The sequence below is a fragment of the Xenopus tropicalis genome, chromosome 6, assembly GCF_000004195.4.
Source record: "Xenopus tropicalis strain Nigerian chromosome 6, UCB_Xtro_10.0, whole genome shotgun sequence".
Lineage (NCBI taxonomy): Eukaryota > Metazoa > Chordata > Amphibia > Anura > Pipidae > Xenopus > Xenopus tropicalis.
Genome location: NC_030682.2, coordinates 109770948 through 109794022, shown reverse-complemented (window position 1 = coordinate 109794022; position 23075 = coordinate 109770948). Strand labels below are relative to the sequence as shown.

The 23075-nt window shown below is 38.4% G+C and overlaps 2 protein-coding genes across 2 annotated transcripts; both read right to left on the bottom strand.

The window, feature by feature from the left end:
* Positions 1-248: 248 nt before the first annotated feature.
* On the bottom strand, positions 249-6977 carry hrh4.g1 (histamine receptor H4 gene g1). The gene is made up of 4 exons (XM_031904595.1): positions 6725-6977; positions 3486-3655; positions 2005-2264; positions 249-348 (listed from the first exon to the last, which is right to left on the bottom strand). The coding sequence occupies exons 1-4, from the start codon at positions 6975-6977 to the stop codon at positions 249-251; spliced, it is 783 nt and encodes a 260-aa protein (XP_031760455.1).
* Positions 6974-21685, bottom strand: hrh4.f6 (histamine receptor H4 gene f6). Its single transcript, XM_018094890.2, has 4 exons — positions 21445-21685; positions 21113-21279; positions 17248-17837; positions 6974-7028 (listed from the first exon to the last, which is right to left on the bottom strand). The coding sequence occupies exons 1-4, from the start codon at positions 21683-21685 to the stop codon at positions 6974-6976; spliced, it is 1053 nt and encodes a 350-aa protein (XP_017950379.2).
* Positions 21686-23075: the final 1390 nt, after the last annotated feature.

Below are 23075 nucleotides of genomic sequence, written 5' to 3'. Positions count from 1 at the left end.
ATCAAAGACATAATTAAATGTTAAAGGATTTTCCTATAATTCTTTTAATTCCCAACACTTGCAGCTAGGTTCTAAAAATCAGATTTCATATCAGTCTCTCTGTATAGTACTAAAGAATGTGTATGGGAGCAGTATACAGTATAGTCCAAAATAGTCCCTTGCCTTAGTGAGAAAAAAGACAAAAGGTACTAGGGTACATTTATTATAAGAAGCAAGGTGGCATTCTCCATGTTTTTGTACTTTGCAACTTATGGAGTTACAAGTGCAACTCTAGCAAGTTCTGTCTGCAAGTCTAGCTCTGTCTGTAAATGCAGTGGTGGCAGCACAGTCACAGCTATATACTGTACACTGAAGGAGTAGGAAATTGGCAGACATGGACATTCCTTGGCATGCCCCTACCATGTATGTCATTGATAGAACAAAAGAAAAGCCAAGGGATGCAAGATTCAAGACAGCCCCATACTGTTTCTTTAATTGAGCTCCGCTTGTGAGATACGTTTGTTGCAAATCTTGAGGGGCCTGAGTGCACTCTTCACTATAAATAATATTTACTATGTCCATGTAGAGCCTAAAACTAAAGTTTTATTTATATTTTGTTCTGCTTCATCTGGCTAATACTTTTTCTGTGGAGGCAATGCAAACATTTGATAGCAATAGCAATTTTTACTTTTGAGACCATAATTGTTATTCTTAAAGTAATGTTTCAAATAGGAGAGGTCCTAATGTTGGCTCTAATGTACAAACATTTTAGTTACTGCCTGTTTTATATAACTTATCACCTTAAAGGTGATGGAAAGGTCATTGGGGTGCCAAAATATTAGGCACCCCTAGTGATTGTATTCACTTTCCTGATACCCTGGGCTGATGCTCCGATTAGCAAAAAACTGCACCAGTCTGGAGTACATGCAGGCGAGCGGTCTTCTTCCATCTCTTTTCTTTGCGCCAGATGTGCATGCACAGTAGAGTAAAAAGCCATATTTGACTCTACTGTGCATGCGTGGGACCCAGGTTCACATCGAAAGTAGAAGGAAGAGGATGGTTCGCCTGCATGTACCCTGCATGTACCCTATTAGCAGAAAATCAGGTAAGTTATCTTAATCATTGGGGGAGTGCCTAACATTTATAAACCCCCCAGTGATTTTAGCTTTCCTTCCCCTTAAATGTGCAGTAATAATTGTAAGTGTATGTTTTCAATAAATTTGCTATTGTCACAGAATTAATTTTAGTAAAATCTTAGCAGTGTTGGTTAAAGTAGCAAAGTTGGTACCACTTGTGCATCTTGTAGGCTGCCTTAATCTGAAAATGTATTTTGTCTTGATTTAAAGGACATAAAAACATATGGCAGAAATTCAGCTAGAGCTAATTCTTATGTCTGGCTTTTGTAACAGTCCCTATAATGTTAAAAAGCTTAAATGTGCAAATACATGATACTAAATCCACACTGCTCCCTATTTTAATTATTTCTTTTTATAGAAGAACATTGCACGATCTCACTTTTTTGATGGTTTATCAATACAGAGAAGTTGCATCAATGTTTTCTTAAATGCAGGATGGCAGAGTGGATATAGGAATGGGTTAATTAAAGAGTTGAGAAAGAAAAGCCAACATGTGACATCATACAGGATTTGTGAAATGCACCATGCACAAAACCCTTCCTTAATAATTGTTATTAAAGAATATGGAGCCCAACATACACAGAATGTACCGACAAGAACAGCTAATGATTTGGCTATTTTTTTATCTTTGGATAAAGCTGCATTTTTGACTGGATCATGAGTCATGGGCACGTCACCTCTGCTTTCTCTACTAGGTCTGGCTTTACAACTTGGCAATACAAGTCTAATAATATGTATTTGTTTTTTACTCGATTGATGTTTGGTGCTTTTCTCTTTCAGCACATCCACATGGTTTGCAGTGATTGAAGAATCCACCACAAAAATGTCATTTTTCATAAGATTTTGTGCATGTACAGAACTGTTTTGATTTTTGTTTTTCATGCGAGACCTTATATTAAAATATATGCTGAGATTAAAAAATGCGATAGCAGTCATTGGGGTAAAGAAATCAAAAATGGATGAATAGAGTAGATAGCGACTGCTATAATAAAATTCAGGATTGCATTCACCATCTGGTACCACACTATATCCCATAAAGTACTCCCACAGAATGATTGCAGGGCCAAAGTTTAGGAACGCTACAATCCACACAGCTGCCATCTTCATAAAGGCCAGTTTTATTTTCTTCTGCTGATCTCGGTATTTCACCTGTTAACAGAACATAAGAAACATGATTGGTACATTACAGTAGGTACTGCATCCCTATGCCCTGTATCCCCTCTGGACACCTTCACTAGAACAGAGCCCACTGTATTACATAAGGATAGGTACAAAAAACAGAAGCCTCAAAACACAGGGCAATAATTTGATCAATGGTGTGTCATAAAGGCAGTTTACCTTTTCTTATATGATGCAGTGGGCTCTGTTGGGAGCATGCTTAGTAGGGGCTGAAGATGTGAAATGTATAAGAAATGTACCAAATATTCCCCTATATGTAAAAAATGCTCCAAGTTTGCCCTGGTGCGGCAGCCCATAGTAATCAATAAAATGCTTGCTTTTAAGCAAATGGCCAGTAAATGCAACTTGCTGCAATCTAATATTTTTTTAAATGTTTTTTTGTGACTCAAATGGGCACATTGAGCTGTCTCATTTTAGGCTAATGTCAGACAAGGCGTAGGGCGGATATTTTCGGCAAGTGGAAAAGCGATTGCCGAAAATTCCGCCCTACGCCTCCTACTTGTGCCTGCACCCAAATGAATAGAATATGCTCGGTGCAGGCACATGTAGTGGAAATACGCATAAAAACGCCTTGTCTGACATCAGCCTTACTTTTTCTTTGTTTCTATATCCTTTGTATTTTGGAGGATTTACATCTGTAGCCTTTGGTCATCTAACCGCGAGACACAATATGTGTCCAAGGGTTCACACCCTTACCAGTTACCATAAAAAAATACAAGAGAACATCATGCTTCACCTGTTTACATAATTATTATTATCTTTATGGAACAGATGTATTTCACAGTGCTTTACAGAGATTATATAAAAGGAGGGAGTAACTGACAGTGGGAGGACACTGCCTTGTGGTACGTTTAAGAACATTTTCTAAAAGCTTTTTTGCTTAGAAGTGGTGTGCTGTGATGATTTTACACTTATAAATGCTTTAGTAATATTTATTTGATTCATCCTTACAGATATTATACATCATTCACAGCCATCCCTTCCCAAGTGGAGCTTGTAATCTAAGGCCCTTATGACATTTACACACTCTGCAGCTACATTTTTATCAGAAGCAAATTAACCTGCCGAGAGGAAACCTACACTATACAAGTACAGGGAAACATACAAATTAGCAAACTTGTTTTGTCATTTTATTTTATTATTTGACCTGATGTGTTCTTAATAAATCAAAAAAGAACTGGAAAAACTTACAGCTTTGGTAACAGCCAGGAAACGATCACAACTAATTAAAACAATATTGCAGATTGTACACTGACACAGTGTATAGTCAATTGTAAGCCAGAGTTTGCAGACATGTTTTCCAAGCACCCAACTTCCATTCATAATAAAATTCTTTAAATACAGTGGGAGAGAGAATGTACCTAAACAAAAACAATGAGATAATCTCAGATTCAAAATCTTGCTAAACAAGTAAACAAGTAGGGCGGATATTTTCGGCAAGCGGAAAAACACTTGTGCCTACATAGCCGAAATACGCATAAAAATGCAAGACTTTCAAACGCTCACGTTTTTATGCGTATTTCCGCTACATGTGCCTGCATCCAAGCGTATTCCATTCATTCGGGTGCAGGCACATGTAGGAGGCGTAGGGCGGTATTTTCGGCAAGTGCTTTTCCACTTGCCGAAAATATCCGCCCTACACCTCGTTTGGCATTAGGCTTAATTGTTAAAAGTTTGTATAAGAAAGACAGCACTTGTTGATTGTTGTGATATCTTTTTGACATGCTTTTTGTGGCAGATTTCTTACATTTGTTACTCTGATTTCCAAAAGGGTTATTGAATATTGATAGGCCAGGCATGGATTTGTAGCGAATTTCCGCGTTTTGGCATTGGCAGATTGTTTCATGAAATGGATGAAAAAATTTGCCATGGAAAATTTCGCCACGTGTCTAAACATTGTCGCCTGTGTCAGAAAAATTGTTGTGTGTCAAAAGAATTGCCGTGGGCGTGAAAAGAATTTTTGCAGGTGACAAATTTAATAGTTCTTAGATATAAACATATTTTAGTGCTTCTAAAAATGCACACCAAGCATGTCAAAATGCAGATACCACATTCGTATTTTTTTTTTTTAATGTAACAAAACATATTTTTGAGAGTTCAGCAAGCATAGGTTAAAATGTAAGCTTCTCTCCCCCAGTGAAAAAAAATTGTTTTTTAATAGTGAAACAAAATTAAATTCTAAGCAATTTTGCAATATCCATCCATTACAAAGGGGCACATTTACTAACCCACGAATCCGAATCTGAATTGGAAAAATTCCGATTGGAAAACGAACATTTTGCAATTTTTTCGTATTTTTTGCGATTTTTTCGTCGCCGTTACGATTTTTCGGAAATTGTTGCGACTTTTTCGTAAGCGTTATGACTTGCGCGAGATGTCGTGATTTTTTGGTATTGACGCCTCCCATAGGACTCAATGGCACTCTGCAGCTCCAACCTGGCCCAAGAAAAGTCACCATACTGAAGCTTGAATGAATCCGAAACTTTCGTACTCGGCGCGAAAGCTGCGAAAAAGTTGCGACAATTCGCGCAAATCGTAACGCTACGAAAAAGTCGCAACATTTTGCAAAACATTCGGAATGGCTACGAAAAAGTCGCGAAAATTTTGCAAAAACCACAAAATACCGATCATTACGAAAAAAACGCATTCGGACGCCGTCGGAACGTTCGTGGGTAAGTAAATGTGCCCCAAAGTGTCATAATTATAAATGTCATTAATATTGAAATCAGTTTCTGGCTGGCTATTTACATTATCTGCACTTCTTGCTCTGAGTCCTGAAACAATGTTGCAAGGCAACTGATTAAAATGCCTGGAAGAGACTGTTACATTGTATTAAGAGCCAGGGAATAGATGGGGTCAAACAATATACTGTTGTCAACTGCAATTACATTTACAAATAATTTTCAAACCAGTAAAATTTAATTGAATGAATGTATATTGTAAAGTGGCTTAGAATTATATTTTCTTTCATTATGGAAAAAATGGTTACTGGGTGGAGGACCTATTTTTGTGGCTGAATCTTGTAACAGCTTGGTAAAATATATTTATAAATATATTTGCACTATGATATTTCATCTAAGTTCGTGATGATAGGTGGGATCTCCAGCCGTCATGACCTCGCTTCCCATGAAGCAAATAAATCAATAATATTCGGCGCACTCTGACACTCCGGCATGACCTCGCTTCCCATCAAGCAGCTCCGACACTGCTGACATTCGCGCGCAGTGTTAGAGCTGCTTGATGGGAAGCGAGGTCATGCCGGCTCTATACTGGGGCTGCAGTAGGACGGGATGTAGGGGGTGAAGTTCAGCTAATAATATTCGGCGCTGCTGACTGCTGACATTCTGACACTGCACAGTGATTTATCTGCCTGATGGGAAGAGAGGTCATGCCTGCTGGAGATCACACGCTGACGGCCACACTTCAACAAGCTTTACTGGAGCGTGCACCCCCGCGAATGTCAGCAGTGTCAGAGTTAGTGCACTCCCATATCTTCTGTGTTTCCATGACCTGTAAGATCCTCTGTGTATGTGTATGTGCATGTGCTGCTGTTTGGTGGGAATGGAGCTGCAAGGCACAGTCTGATTATTCTGCAACTTGTCCTTAAATCTCCTTTAGTCACATGCATGTCTCGTGTGTGCTTTTAGTTGCTTTTAGTTTTATTGTCTTTCATTGCTGTGTTTTTATATGGTATGAACATGACTTGTAGAGCAGCAGGACTAGCAACAACAATTTCCCAGCATGCACGGTCAGCCTTTAGTGCTACAATGGGAGTATGGTGTGCTAGTACAATTAGGCAGGCATAAGGTAAATGCTGTGTATATAATGATGTTTAATTTTTCCTTAAACCAGTGAACTGTTATCTTTCTAGCTGAACTTCAGCCCCCACATCCCATCCTACTGCAGCCCCAGAATAGAGAATGTTAGTGTGAATGCCTGTAACTGATGAGAGGGAAAGGGGTTAAAATAGCTGGTGTGCATTGTCTCATAAATCACCTTGTGGTTTGACACACTATTCTTTCTCCACCCTGGTTCTGTTGCTATAGCTCTCTTTTCTACAATACTAGCAGCTTCTACAGTGTTTTAAAGGACCAGTAATGTCATGTTGGGCCGCACTGGTATAATGTGTTTGCTTCAGAAATGCCTATAGTTTGCATGGATAAGCTACTGTGTAGCCATTTGAAAAGTTTGAACTGCAAATATAATGTAAAGAATATTTATGTTCTCTCCCAGCAGTGCAGTTTAGTAAGACATTTATTTGTAAATGACATAATGAAAAAGGACATACCTTTCCCACCCTAGGCTTATACTCGAGTCAATAAGTTTTTCCAGTTTTCTTAGGTAAAATTAGGTACCTCGGCTTATATTCGGATCGGCTTATACTCGAGTATATACGGTACTACACAATATAACTGATCAGAGCTCCCTACCTGTAAGGAAGTCACCGATGGCAAGGTTTAGAAGAAAGTAATTGCTTGGGGTTCTTAGGTTTTTGTTGACCAAGAAGCCCAGGATGACAAGTGCATTCCCAGCGCCGGTGACACAAATCACACAAGACATTAGTACAGCCTGGATAAGTCTCATTTCATCTGTGATTTCCTGGCTTTGATTAGAAGCGCTCACAGCACTGACAGAAATGTTATCTAAATGCACTAATGAGGCATTTCTGGGGTAGAAAATCATGATGAACACCTCTGCAGCAGATTGATATTAGTTCTTTTTTTCTTGATAACCCTGCAAAAATAGAAAAATGAAACAGAATTGCTTACACTTCCCAGAGATGAGTTAGTCAGTCAGACTTTAAAACTTACCTGCTAAGCATATAATAGCAATTTTAGCACCACAGCAAATTACATTCACGTAGAGAATGTGCTTTTATGGATATGTTTGTTAATATATATATATCTGAGACTTACCAAGGGACCTTTACTCCAGAGTCTGATCATGAAACCCAGAGACCTACTTAAAATTATTAGAGTGATTTCATTCTCCCTTGCTTTCGCTAACTATACACTATGCATTAATTAATTCTGTGGAGACATCTGAAATGTTTAAGGCCTGAAAAACTTTGCTTTCCATAGAACAGTATAACATTGCTTTCATTATATATTTCAATGTCAGCATATTGCTTGCCGTTAAAAAATGGAATAATGATCACTATTAGCGATGAGTGAATCTGTCCTGTTTCGCTTCTCCATAAAAATGCGTTTTGCGGCAAAAAAAACGCGATATGTTGCTTGACTTTTTTGTCGCCCGCGCCCAATTTTGACATGACCGCGCCCATTTTCGATGTGACCACTACTTTTTTTGATGCGCAACAATTTTTTCCGTGTCAAATTTTCGCGGAAGTTTCGCAAAACAATTTGCCAATGACGAAATGCGGAAATTCGCTGTGAATCCATTCCTGCTGAAAAAATTTGCTCATCGCCAATCACTATCTTTGCCTATTGGCTTTTTCATTTCAGGATGATGGGTACAGCATCAAGAAGAAGCTCCCATGTATTTGTTGTGTATGTTTTTTGGCTATAGCAGGCTTGAGGAATTTTTGTGTGCTGTAGGTTGTAGTTGGGGAACCAAGGGCGATGGTACACTGTACCTCAATCATGATACATTTTGATCATTTCTTAATTCTATGGGGGGGAATTCACAAAAGTGGTGATATTGAGACAAAATAAAAGTGGAGATAGATTTGTCGGATTTTCCACCTAATTCACAAACCTCTATCTCCACTTTTGCGAATTTGTCTTTTAAACGGACAGTTTTCAGATTTTGTCATTTTCCTGACATTTTTTTAATGAATTTGGCTTTAGCCAAGATATTGCATTTCATATGCCATTTGTCATTTCACTTTGGGGGTATTTCCTGAGGGGTAATTTTAGTTTGCCCAGGGAAACTATACATCTTTTTTTTTTAGGACAAGCTGGGCTCTAAATACCTTCTTCTCTAGCCCTTACTCATTACTGGTCAGCAGCAATCCGGCCCACACACCAACATGCCCAGTAAAAACAGGTCCAACAGGACTAGGGCCCACTAGGTTTTTATCCAGTGCCCTGTTGGGCCCAGTCCAACCCTGTACCCCAATCTCCCAGTTTGGGTGCCAGTGTGCATGTGCTGTTTGCTGATTACCAACATGGCTACTGGGAACAGGTGGGGACCAATGCTGTCAGGCAGCTCTGTAGTTCTGGACATGCTATGGGGGCACAGATAAGTTGGGGCAAATGTCAATGAAGTGATTAAAGAGGGGTCACTGCTGCTAAAACTAAAAATTTGCCTGGGAGGCTTTTCCTTTAAATAAAAATGTTTACAATATATTCACTCAAAATGTTATTATTACCTCATTGGTTAAGCTAAAAGTAGCATAATCATGTAATGTGAGGTAAAAACTTTTTATATAAAAGATATAAATTAAACTTTTTTTTAATCAGTGTTTTACTTGTTTATAAAATGTTAATGAGGCTTTTTGCACCTATTGTTCTAGGGTTAGACAGGAACTTGCCCCCTAACAATAGGCTGCTAATCCCCTTTAATATGTTAATGATCCCCCTATGGGGCCCCTACCAGAGGTGTGAAATGGAGACTGGGTGAAACAAAACAAAACAGAAGAGCTTAGAATTGATCTAACAGAGTTACACTAAGCTGTACTCCATTTTGAAAATGTCGGGGGAAAACTTTGGAAAAAATGTCATTAAAACGTCGTATAAATGTCATTTTAACGACAAATTCACAAAAGTGTCTGTAAACTGTCTTTCTTTCACCAAAAATGGAAAAGTGGCGGTTGAGTCAGAATTTAGGCGGATTTCTGTTTGTGAATCTGGAGAAAGTGTTTTCCACCAGTTTTTCCACCTTTTTTACTCCAAAAAAAAGGGCTCTCTCCACTTTTGTGAATTCCTATTTATGTACAACTTGTGTTCGAAGGTTAAAACGCCCAAATGATTGCCACAGGGATCACCTGACTATAGTTGGGGGTGGTGAGAGCTACAACATTCATTTCATTCTTGTATAAATTATTGCAAAAGGAAAGTTGTGTTCACCACTAAACCATTTTAAATCACTAGGCAGGGGTGCAATCAGGGTGTGGTCAGGTCACTAGTGCTTTCTGCTTGTTAGTTGCTATAGGTGATAGGAACTGTAGAAAAATTATCACCTTATATTACAGACCCCCCCCACCTTGTCTTTTATGACAGTTACCTAAAAAAATCATGTTCAGAGGTTTAAGTATAGGGAAAGCAGACTGTGCGACTGTTGCAGATCACAGGAGCTACAGTATATGGGGCCTGGTGAGACACTGACTAATAAGCAGTTTACCGTATATACTCGAGTATAAGCCGATCCGAATATAAGCTGAGGTACCTAATTTTACCTAAGAAAACTGGAAAAACTTATTGACTCGAGTATAAGCCTAGGCATCCATTTCTTTTAACACACCTACACACTAGCTTGTGTCCGAGTAGTAAGGGCAGAGTAGTAAGGGCAGCGCCGGACAATGTGGTTTCATAGGGACCAGAGCTCACAAAAATCCAATTTGGACATCCCCCTGGCACCATCCCCAGCACTGGTTCTCCTACATGTGCTACCACCAGGATCGCCAAAACTTCCTGTTACTGATCAATTCAGTAAATTAATCATACCTTGCATTTGTCGCGCCATATTACCCATCCAACCAGCCATCCGGCGCGCACAGTATCTATGTGGCCTGCCCAGATATTCCCATAGGATGCTCTCTGCAGCACCAGGCACTTTTATGTAGGCACTGTAAGGTTACATTGCTGATGGCTTAAAGCGATTACATTGCTAAATTGTAAAAATGGTTGTTTTCTAACCAAGCTGTCTGCAGTAAATTGAGAGAATTCAATTTGGAGCAAAAAGGAGGGTTTTTCACCTTCGATTATTTTTTTCTGTTTAAGAAAAGAGAAGCTTTGGTAATAACAAAAGGAGGCTGAGCACGAAAGAAAATGAAGGCTGCTTTACTGATTGTTACAGTGTTGTCAGTGTCAGTGTTGTCTCGTCGCGCGCACGGGGGGGGCTTATACTCAAGTATATACAGTAATTCTTTGTGTAAAATGTCTTATTGTAAAAATGTAAATTTGCAATTTTCAAATATTTCAACAATGAGGTCAAGTATAAAAAGTAAAAATGTTTTTATTCAAATAAAATGTCTGTAAGACACTTAAACATACTTGCCTATGTTTAAGTGTCTGTGAACACAAAATGTATTTTTCTTTTTGTGGACATATTATTTGAACAAACCCTTTTTTACTTTTTATACTTTTTACCAGGCCCAGACTGGCAATCTGTGTATTCTGGCAAATGCCAGAGAGGCTGCTGTAAGATGCCACAGACAGTCACTATTTAGTGGGCTGGTGGGGGCTGTTTGGGCCTCTGTGTACTTGATATGCCAGGGCCTATTTTAAATCCCAGTCCAGGCCTGCTACTTACAGTGAAACAGTGGGTAAAAATGATTAATGGCAGGCAGGCTTCAGTAATACAGCTGACATACTTCGCTAGGCTTTGCCCCCAGAAAATCATGTGGAGGCATGTCCTGTGGCTGGGATGGTCTTTCCCTACCATGTTATACTGTAGCAATCCTCTGTTGTGTTGTTCAATAAAATTTATTAAGAAAAATCTTTAAAAAAAGAAACAAATATAGCCATTATAATATACCCAGATAGTAATATTAGTACATTGAATTATTTTATGGATTCACTGTGGGGCATATTTATCAAAGTGTAAAAAGTGCAGGGGATGGGTAGGGGATAGCGATGAATTAATTTTTTCGGCAGGCACGGATTCGCAGTGAAGTTTCATATTTCGGCATTGGCGAATTGTTTCGCAAAACGTCTTCTTTTTGCTTTTGTTTACTGGTCACCATGCTACCATTTGAATTTAAAGGGGAGATATAGCCTAATTTGGAAACTCTACTATTGCTACTACTGATATTACCAATTTTGTACTATTTTCTTGAAAAAAGCAATTATAATGAAACTGAGGAGCTAATATAGAGTTTTTAAAGTGAGAAAAAATTGTTCTCTATAATAATAAGATGTAGTACTGTATTAAAAGAATTGTAAACAGTGTAATAGCGTGTGTATGACTTTAAGAACATTTTTTTCCTCTTGAGTATTCTGCTTTTATACCCCATTTGTAGTACATGATTTCCCATTATCCATTGATTTCCCATAATGTCTTTGTTTAAAAGTTGTATTTTTTCTGTGATTTCCTTTTTTACTTCTATGCTTGCTTTCTTTCTGATTCAGCTGCTTTACTCCACTCAAAGTTACCTCACAGCAGTCAGCAGCAGCTACCCTACTGACACAGGAAGCCACTCCCACCTTTTCCAGATACTCTTCTTGTGCTTTTTTTTTCTATTGAAGCAAAAAACTTTATTTAAAGGAACAGTAACACAAAAAATGAAAGTGTATAAAACTAACTAAAATATAATGTGCTGCTGCCCTGCACTGGTAAAAGTTGTGTGTTTATTTCAGAAAGTCTATTATAGTTTATATAAATAAGCTGCTATGTAGCCATGGGGGCAGCCATTTAATGGAGAAAAGGCACAGGCACATAGCAGGTAACAGATAAAAAAAACTATTGTATTCTACAGAGCTTATCTGTTATCTGCTATGTAACCTGTGCCTTTTCTCCTTTTTACCAGCTTGAATGGCTGCCCCCGTGGCTACACAGCAGCTTATTATATAAATTATAGTAGTGTTACTGTAGCAAACACACCAGTTTTACCAGTGCAGGGCAACAGTGCATTATATTTTTATTACTTTAAAGCGCTTTCATTTTTTGGTGTTACTGTTCCTTTAACAGAGCCCACACTCTGGATCAAACAATAGTACTGCAGTCCTCTCTGAAAGTTTCCTTCCTTGTCCAGATCTTGCATTGAATCCACAGTTCCCCACATAACTGGGATATAACTGATCAGTCAGATTGCGTCTCGATCTGACCTGTATGCTCACAAACTAACTGAACAGTTATGTCCCATATGCTTCCCCTAAAGTCACTAACTAAAAGGTTAGAGAGCTGCAAGCAGGAAGTAGTGTTCTGGCTATTGTATAACTAACCATATTACAAATATTTTCTATTTTGTGCTATTTTACCCAGTTTCATTTTACACCAAACTGTTCCTTTAAATTAACTTTTTTATATATATTCTTTATTTTTTTTGTAACTTATAGTATGATGTAGACATTGATATTGTGAGAACATTTGCAAATAATCTTCAATGTGTACCTTTTGTGGTATTTAAGTTATTAAGCTTTTTGTTCAGCACCTCTTCAGTTTAGTATTTTAACAGCAATCTGGTTGCTAGGGTCTTATTTACCCTAGCAACCAGGCAGTGGCTTGATCGAGAGACATGAATATGAATAGGAGAGGAACTGCTTTAAAAGATAATAAAAAAGTCAAAATCATTTTTGACTGCTGGGGTCAGTGACTCCTATTTTAAAGCTGAAAAGAGTCAGAAGAAGAAAGCAAATAATTCCGAAACTATTAAAAAAAAATAATGGAAACCAATTGCAAAGTTGCTTGGAACAGGGCATTCTATAATATAATAAATGCTGACATAAATGTGGGCCACCCCTTTAATTTCCACATCCTCCCCTTATTCTTCAATTAACTTCATTTTTAGTTCATTAATAAAAGAGTTAAACTATAGCAAAAGTGAAAGTTGTGTTCACTCCTAAACAACCTTAAACCATTATACGGGGGTTACAATGAAGGTGTGACCAGAAAATGAATACAGAGAAAAACAATAGATCTTTTACTTACCCATAACATAATGTACCCACTATTGTAAACTACTGTATAAGGATATTACAAAGCCACCGGGGAGTTCCATGACCATACAAAGGCACAAGACTAAATAGGTGTCTACAAATTGCTTTGAAAGGTTAAAACTCCCAAATGTTTTCCCTTTTTATTGGTCACCACTAAATTCCCCTGACTGTAGCTGAGAAGGGTGGGAGCTACAACATGGAGGTGCCCACTGCTCCTGTATAAACTATAGCAAAAGGGAAAGTTCTGCTCACCATCTAACAAATTTAAATCATTAGGCAGGGTGCAATGTGGGTATGACTAGTGATGAGCAATTTTTTTCGCCAGGCATGTATTCGAAGCGAATTTCCGCATTTCACCATCGCGAATTGTTTTGCGAAACTTCAGTGAAAATTTGTTACGGAAAAATTCGGCGAGCAGATTTTTTTTGGTCGCGTGACAAATTGGACACGGATGTGGCAAAAAAAGGTCGCATCAAAATTGGGCACGGCCGCGACAAAAAAAATTAGACGCGGCAACAAAAAAATAGCCACAGGCCACCAAAATATTGCACAACAAATGTGTTCCGCAAATTTTTCGCCGTTTCGCAAATTTTCTTGCTGTTTCACGAACTTTATGGCAAATCAAAACGGGACAGACTCGCTCATCATTAGGTATGACCACTTAATACTGTAGGGAACTGGCGGTCCCCTAGTTATTTCGTCAGCTATAAAGGGTCCTTAAGGTAATAGAAAGTAGGTCCCTTTTCCTGGGTCATAGCATGACCTTTTGCAGTTCCACAGTTTGGCCATAAGGTGGCACTGTGGTGTAGTATAAAAGGCTATGCAGCCATGAGGCTGTAGGCCATTTTGGTGAAAACTCCCCACCTGAACAAGCAGGTGAGGAGATTGTGGTGAAACCTGGGTATGGGATAAATTTGGATTGGATACGAAAATTTCTGAAGATCGCAAATATCACGAAAATGCTTACGAAAAAATCGTATTAGTCACGATAATATCGTATTGGCGATACAAAGTCACAAAATTTTCAAAACGAATGATCGTAAACAGCGGGAAAACCTTTCCGATTTTTACGCACAAGCGTACGAAAAAGTCACACAAGCGCACAAAAAAGTCGTGCAAATGACGAAAAATTAGGCGAAAATACAGTCGGAGCATTCGAATAAACGCTCGGAGCATTAATGACCCCCTAGGTGTGATAGGCAGCTTCTGGCTGCTCCCAGAGTAGGGTTACCAGTGTACAGACCTAGGGCTAGATAGTTGATCACCTAGGTTCCACTGGAAGAGCATAAGCTGAAAGCTAGGGGGTAACCCATTGTGCCCTGCAGGGAGAGAGACATAGTAATGTCTGACCTGTGAGATGCTACTACCTGCGTATATATACCTGTTGTTATTTCCAAGTGGCTGTGTAAATAAACAGTTCATGTTCAACGTAAGAACTACTGGCACCCATTTCTCGAGAGTTACAGTAACAACTACCTGGCCTCAAATTCCAGCGAGGGCTCACACCTGAGGGAATAAGTCTCATTCTGTGTGATATATGGTGTGGTTTATGGTAACCATTAGGAGCTAATTTACCATAAACTTACAATATATACAGACAAGAGAACGTTTTAACCTTGGAAAGCAACTTGCAGGTAAAACTTAGTCCCTGTGAAAAATGTATTCATCATAAATCAGATCAAGATGAGTGTAGAACAGGCCAGACCAGGGATGACTTTGATGTAGTTGCCCAACTTGTATATATTGCAATATATTGGCAAACAATCCCAAAAAAAAGGAGAGTAATTACTTTGTAGTATCTTTATGGACAAAATGTCTTAATATCCTAAATATATTGATAATGGGTATATATACATGTCTCTCTGATTGCTAGTCTGAGGCAGCCAGTTTGAGGAAAGGCCAAGGTAGGCCTAAAATGTTGCTGTTGAATGGAGTCTGTGTTAAAGGCATTTAACTTTATCAGACAGGAGGAGTGCTATTTATTTAATGTACTGGCCCAGTAGTAAATAGCCCCTGTGGTTCTGTGTGGATAATATTGACTGTGTATAGGGCTAACTAAATGCATGAAGTGCATAAAGCATGTGAGTTAATACCCAATTAAATGTTGCATTTTAAAGTTGCTGCTTTGTAGCTTCACTTTTTTATTTACCTTATTTTTTTGATCTTCTAAACAGCACTGAATAATTATTTGAGGGACCAGTATATTAGTGTTTTGATGTATGAGTTCACTTTACAGGGCAGTTTCAAGAATTTTGGTTCATGGGATTTTAAGTAGTTCAGAAGGTGGTGATAAATTGACATATGAAATAACCCTTTTCCCCCCTTATACGTAATAAAAGGCACAAAATGCCCTGGTGCAGTAACTCATGGTATCAACATGATTTTGCTTTTTAACAGATTAGCAATAAATTCTTCCTGCCAATTGGTTGCTATAGGTTATAAGAACTGTAGCAAAGTTTGCACCATATATTACATTTTTGTATATTCATGATAGGGCACATTTTTCAGCATGAAACTAGAGCTTGCTACAGTCCACCACTCCCTGTACATATGCATGTGATTTTTAAATGCGTATTTATGAATGGGTGAAAGTAAAAGTTTACCCTTTGATTAATATGTCCCTAAAATCACATAGAAAGCAGCAGAATTTGACTATGGCAGTCTGTCTAATTTCACAATTCAATTAATATGCCCCTATGACTGAGAGTTTGAATACTTTCTGTAACAAGTACAAACAGTACAAGTACAATCTCATCCATAGACTTTAGAGACAAAACTGCACCTTTAGATAATGTTTGATGTGAAACAGTGGCTAAGATGATGACATGTTTGAAGAAATATTAAATAAGGATCAACTGCGGAAGGCCTTAGCCATGATGTCCATCCACTGGTTAATCATGCAAGATAAGACAAAAATCACCAGAACAGTTTACAGGTGACTAAAAATATCAGTTTTGGGAATGTATGCGTGAGCAGGAAAATCTGGTAAAGATAGATGCTGTGACAGTTTGCAAAGCATTCATTTTTTATTACTGTTGTTACTCAAATACACATAATACAAAAGAAACAGCCCTTGAAAGATATCTTTATAACTGTCACTTCATATGTCAGAATAACAGTCAGTATAGGTCAGTATGGGACTTCGACACCATCTGTCTGCTACATACAATGCTGTTCTAACATCTGTACCCCGTCAGTTTCAGAACTCTTCACACATCCATTCATGCAACTCTAACAAGTAACACCTGCTTTGAAGAGTTGCATGATACTTTGGTAATCCTTTCAAAGTAACTCCACAGCATTCACACCTCTGTGAGTTTCAGATGTCACCTTTCTGAAGAGTTACAAAGTGCCATTATGATTGGATTAGTGGAAGAGTATATATGCTGAGGACTTCTCATACCAGTCAGTTGAACTGAAGAAGCCGCTCGGATGAGTAGTGAAATGTCTTCAATGATTACCAAACAAGTCCAGTTGCTTTAAATTTATTTATACTAGATGGGTCAGTATGACCTTTCTAAGCAACCCAGAACACTCCCATACTATCATTAAACAGTGGCCAAATACAGAAAGTAATACAACTGAATAAAAGCAAATAGAATATTATACGAGTCATTAACTTACCGCGAGGGTGTAAGTACAGAGTCCTGGAGCAAAAATCTGGTACTTGGTGCAGAGAGCAGCTTTGGGAGGTGCAGCTAAGCATGCTGACAATCTGTACCTTGCACATCTGAATGACGCACAAGGTAGAGGGGAGCCACAGGTCTCTGTGCTCCAAAACAGCATGTACAGGCCTGCTGAACACAGTGTGCAAAGAGAAAAATGGTAGACTGCAGGCTTTTTACACTTTGCATGCTGCTTTTATCTTAGCAAATAAGTCTTGAGATACCAATGTAACAAAACAACTGCTGAAATCAGATTATTATTAATAATTATTATTATTTTTAGAAATCTTTAGTGCTAAAGAGCAAAATTTAAAAAAATCAACTTGGACAAGATACAGAATTTTCCAAAACTGTTAGGTTAAGAAGAATTTTATAAACTGTTGTAACAGCAATTTAAAAGCCTTCCTAAAACTTTTGTGACACACAGGGTAAAGAATAGGATTAATTGCTGAATTTGCCCATAAAAACCAAGCTGTAGTTTCTATATAGAAAATATCAGCACAGTACCCATGGCAGACAGCACGGATACACGCAACCAATGAATAAGGAGTCCAGCAAAAAATGAAAACAGAAACCAAAATTGCCAGAGATTTTGCAGCCTTCTTGTCCTGGGAAAGTTTATTACTGTCATTTTGCCTGTTACATCTTTCAGGGTTCTGGGAAGAGTTTGAAGTGATCTTAAGATCCATGCATGGGACTGAGTTATTGTCCCCTTTCACATTTGTCTGAGGTGATAAAAGGACAATATTGTTTGCTATGGAAAAGGGCATTTTATCCTTTGCTTTTTCTTTAGCAGAACTAGATAGGGCATAATCTTGTCTCTTTGTGCTGCGTTTTATAATTGCTAGGTAGATACTTAAATTAAAAAATGAAATACTGAGAAGTGGGAGGATGAAATCTAAAGTAGATGCACCAAGAATAAAATACCATGTTTCAAGAAACCCAGCACGACAGCTGTCCTCTGGAAGGTTATTGGTACCGGTAATGGTCTCCCACAGAAGAACTGCTGGTCCATAGATAATAAAAGAACAAAACCAAACTAGGATCATATTGAGCGCTGTCTGACTGTGTCTTTTTTGTAGAGAGCGATGTAAAACCTGGAATTGGACAATGATTTTTGCAGTTTAAAATATGTAGGACATTATGTATAATCTGAAAAAAAGCAAAAGATTAAAAACTGTTCACCTTAAATTAAAGCATTTTAAAAAAATTAATGAATTGTTAATTAGCTAGTGTCCTGAAAAGAATTATAAATAAGAATAGTTCCATATCAGGCAATCCCTCAATGGCAGTGATCCATTTTGACAATGTAAATTTGTTCCAATGGCAGAGAAAGTTGCCTTGAACCATACTGTCTCCCTCTGACAAGCGATTTGTGATTTTATCCTTTACATTAAATAAATTCGGAATTTTCCTAAGTTTATGTACATGTGTTTGGGCACATACTGAGCTTAACATGACTTTCAGATACCACCAGCATGTCCAATGAAGGACTCTAATAGTGTGCCTTGCCAATGTTATGGGGTACCTGGTGTACATTAAGGGGCATTTTTATTATAGCGTGTAAGCCAACATCACTGGTGATGTTTAGTGATGAGCGAATCTGTTCCGTTTTGCTTCGCCCAAAAATTTGTGAATCTTTCAAAAGATTTGAGAAATGGCGAAAATGTTGTGCGTCAAAAAAAAAATAGTCGCCCGCGACAATTCTTTTGATGCCCATGTCATTTTTTGGAATTTTTTCTGCGGCAAATTTTTTCATCCGTTTCGTGACACAATCCGGCAATGCCGAAACAATGTCTGGCAAAACATTTCGCCTATCACTAGTGATGTTGTGTTAAACACTATAATAAATTTGCCCATAAGTGGTTAAAGGCACTGACCTAAGGTATTTTCTGTAACTATGACTACTTCATATTGTTTGAATATAGGTCATTTTAATAACATCAATGTCCAACAGTAGTGATGAGTGATTTTTTCACCAGACATGGATTTGCAGCGAATTTCTGCATTTTGCCATTGGCGAATGGTTTCGCAAAACTTCCACAAAAATTTGCAGCAAAACAATTTGTTGCATGAAGTGTAAATTACATAAAACATTTGCCATCCAACACAACAAGCCTGGCAAATTTGAACGCCGCATGCTGCCTCTCCATTCAACAAGATAAAATCTGATGGTGTCAGAAAGACTTTTTCCTCACGTTGAAATACACTGACTGCTGTTGGATGCAGTCACCTGAATAAAAGACACCATCCAACTGTAAGTGATCCAATTTGCATTGCAGCTGTGGGAATCAGGTTTTGTTGGATCCTACAAAATCTCATGCTGTTGTGTGGTGTTATATGAAAAGATCTTGTGGGTTTAGCTCATACAATTGTACTATGGAGAATTCCCTGCTACATTTTTTGCAATGAAAAAATGACTTATGTAGAAAACATTTCCTGCACTTAATTTTGTTTAGGGCAATAAAACCCAAAAAAAGCCTCTAGAACTACTCATACTGCCTTATCACAACTACTAAGCAATGCCTAATTATTAAACATACCATCTAGCCTCTGTATTGGAAGATTGATTTTATTACCTCAATTGAAAGTCAATTTTCTTTCTTCTTTATTGCCATATTGTAAAAACACAGCTACCTTCTCTGCTTAGAAACAATGACTTAAATGTCATACAACAGGTGGCCCCAGCATCAATGCTAACAAATGAAATCTGGACATGGCACTACAGGAACAGCTGGAGAGTTTCAGATGTGACATCCCTAACGCAAACACTTAGGGGCCGATTTACTAATCCACGAACGGATCGAAACCATCCGAAAGGAAGCCCTGAAGCTATAAACGCAGGGGCTGCATGACAAGGGATCCGAATGACCAGCAGCCAGATTACACTGGTTTATGTTTAAAGATTGAAAAATCAGATGCAGCTGTGATTGGGTGAGAAGCAGTATGTTAAGGAGGGGGAAAGCTGGGCTGGGGGTGGAGAAGGATAGGGATATGATGTCACAAAAGAAGGAGTTCACTTCCTATCTTCTGAACAGGTAGAAACATCCCACCCACCCTCCCCTCTTTTTTGCATATTTTGTAAAATGCCAGGATATTTTCTTCTTTATGCTCTCATATTATCTGTTAATAACAGAATGTGAATGTTTTCCTATATGCACTGTTATATTGTGGTTTCGGTAACACTATACAGTATGAATGTGAGAGTCTGCATGGTATTATTTATGTTAAATAAAAGTCAAATCCTTGATCCAGGGAATTTTCCAATCGCCAGGTGGGGTCAGGGAGGAATTTTTTCCCTCTTGAGGCATAATTGGCACAGGCTTCAGGCTGGGTTTTTTGCCTTCCTCTGGATCAAAACAGTGGATATATGTTAATGTATTTTAAGTTGTTTCTGTCACAGCAGCAGTAGGACCTTGCCCGAGTACTGCACAGGAAATTTTAGAAGAGGGAGAAAGGAGCTTCTCTCCTTTGACTGCACGGTGAGTTGATTGATACAGACGCTACTACTGCTTGTGCTAGGTGACAGCCTGCTTGGATTTCCTATCATCGAGGCACTGCAGATTCAGGACCGGCAGCAGGGCTGCTGAACTTCTCTCATGGTGGGAGATGCAGCTCCTGCTGGTAGCAGAGTTTGGGGCCATCCTCTCTGTAGGTAGAGGCAGCCTAATACTCAGTGGTGGATATAATGACATAGTGCTGATCTCAAGTCTTCAGTAAGGAACAGCAGAGCATAGTAGTGATCTCTTATGGAATTCTGGCTTTGAATATTGCCTTGGGGTGAGGCTGGCAGGGTCCTATTTATTTGATAAAATGTAAATAAATGCTGTGGCCTCTTTTTACCCATTTCCGTCTCCTGGTGTTTTATTAATGTATGTAACAATGGGGTTCAGAGGGATGGCTGAAGGCGAAGGGAAATTGAGGAGTCCCCTTGTCATGCGCTTTCTTCGTAATGATCGGCATTTTGCAATTTTTTTAGCCATTACGGCTTGCGTGAATTGTCGCAACTTTTTCGTAGCCATCGCAAAAAAATTGGAAAGGTTTGCCCGCCGTTTACTAGCGCTCAATACGAAAAAGTCGCGACAATTCACGCAAGTCGTAACGGCTACGAAAAAGTCGCGTCAATTCATGGAAAAGTCGCAACGGCGACGAAAAAATCGCAAAAATACGAAAAAGTCGCAAAATGTTAGTTTCCAATCCAATCCATTCGGGATTCAGATTCGTGGATTAGTAAATCAGCCCCTAAATATCAGCCACCTAATATACAGTACATTAACAGATATGTATAATTATACAAGGAAAGTGACCTTGCTGCCTTGTTCTAAGCAATGTTCACCAGAGAAAATTACAAAGTATATAAAAGAATACTTACAGCCTTGTTGACAGAAAGAAATCTGTCATAACTGATGAGAGCGACACTGTAGGCAGAAGCAGTGGTTGCTGCATAGTCAATTGTTACCCACAGTTTGCAGAGAAACTTTCCAAGCATCCATTTCCCTGTAAACTTGAATGGTATATACATGGAGATGGAGATGGCTCCTTGTGAAAAGTAGGCAAAGTTGAAAAAAAAAGAAAGAAATATGTTACATATGTATATTTTGTTACACTGTTAACATAGTAAGAGATGTCCTAGTATGACCTGGACTACTAACAATTCTGTGCATTAAATGTGCTCTAGTAACACAAGCAATAAACTGGACTTACCTACTAAAAAATCACAAATGGACAGGTTTAGGAGAAAGAAGTTACTGCGATTTCTGAGTCTTCTATCCACAATGAAAGCCAATATAACAACACTGTTACCTAAAACTATGAGAGCAACGATTAAAGACAGAAGCACAGTTAGCAAGATGCTTATTCCATCCGACTGCCTTTTCACCAAAGCATATTCATTAACTGCAGATGCATTAGCTCCTGTCTGTTCATAGAATTTGAATGTTTTCATGCTTACAATATATCACTAAACAAAACTTGCCTTGGCTAGGTGATAGTTAAGTGTTATATGAAACCTTTAGCCTTTGTTAGTAGGCCTGATAATGTTTGAGGACACTGACTGCTATATGACAGTACAGTCAGCCCTTTTAAAACAATGTAAAGGAGGCTGGAGCTGCCCCTGTGTATCCACAGATTACTCTGTCTCACAGGAAAATATCATTAATTTATACTTCTGTAGATAAGTTAAAAGTAAACTCAAAGCCCAAGGGCAATAATTAAAAACATTACTGCATTTTCCCATTACAAATGACTTTCTGTTTCCCCGATGTATAGAGTAGAATAATTTTCCAATTTCCAGTACAGTACAATGAAAGTATGTTTAGTTTAGTAAAATACATATTTAATGTTTATTTTTCAGAGTTGTCAGAATTGGTTTATTGATGGACACAAAAAAGAATTATATTCAGAAGTATTCTCAGCAGTTTGGTGCTAATATGATGAGCTTTATGTAAGAAGGGATCCCATTTTTAGTTACATAGTTACATAGTTACATAGTTACATAGGGTTGAAAAAAGACCAGAGTCCATCAAGTTCAACCCATCCAAGTAAACCCGGCACACCTAACCGACACCTACCAATCTATACACTCACATACATAAACTATAAATACAACCACTAGTACTAACTGTAGATATTAGTATCACAATAGCCTTGGATATTCTGATTGATCAAGAACTCATCCAGGCCCCTCTTAAAGGCATTAACAGAATCTGCCATTACCACATCACTAGGAAGGGCATTCCCCAACCTCACTGCCCTCACCGTGAAAAAAAACCTACACTGTTTTAAATAGAAGCTCCGTTCCTCTAATCTATAGGGGTGACCTCTGGTGCGTTGATTGTTTTTATGGGAAAAAAGAACATCCCCCAACTGCCTATAATCCCCTCTAATGTACTTGTACAGAGTAATCATGTCCCCTCGCAAGCGCCTCTTTTCCAGAGAAAACAACCTCAACCTCGACAGTCTCACCTCATAGTTTAACCCTTCCATCCCCTTTACCAGTTTAGTTGCACGTCTCTGCACTTTCTCCAGCTCATTAATATCCTTCTTAAGGACTGGAGCCCAAAACTGCACTGCATACTCAAGGTGAGGCCTTACCAGGGACCTATAAAGGGGCAAAATTATGTTCTCATCCCTTGAGTCAATGCCCTTTTTTATACAAGACAGCACTTTATTTGCTTTAGTAGCCACAGAATGACACTGCCTGGAATTAGACAACTTGTTATCAACAAAAACCCCCAGATCCTTCTCCATTAAGGATACCCCCAACACACTACCATTCAGTAGATAGTTCGCGTTTATATTATTTCTACCAAAGTGCATAACTTTGCACTTATCAA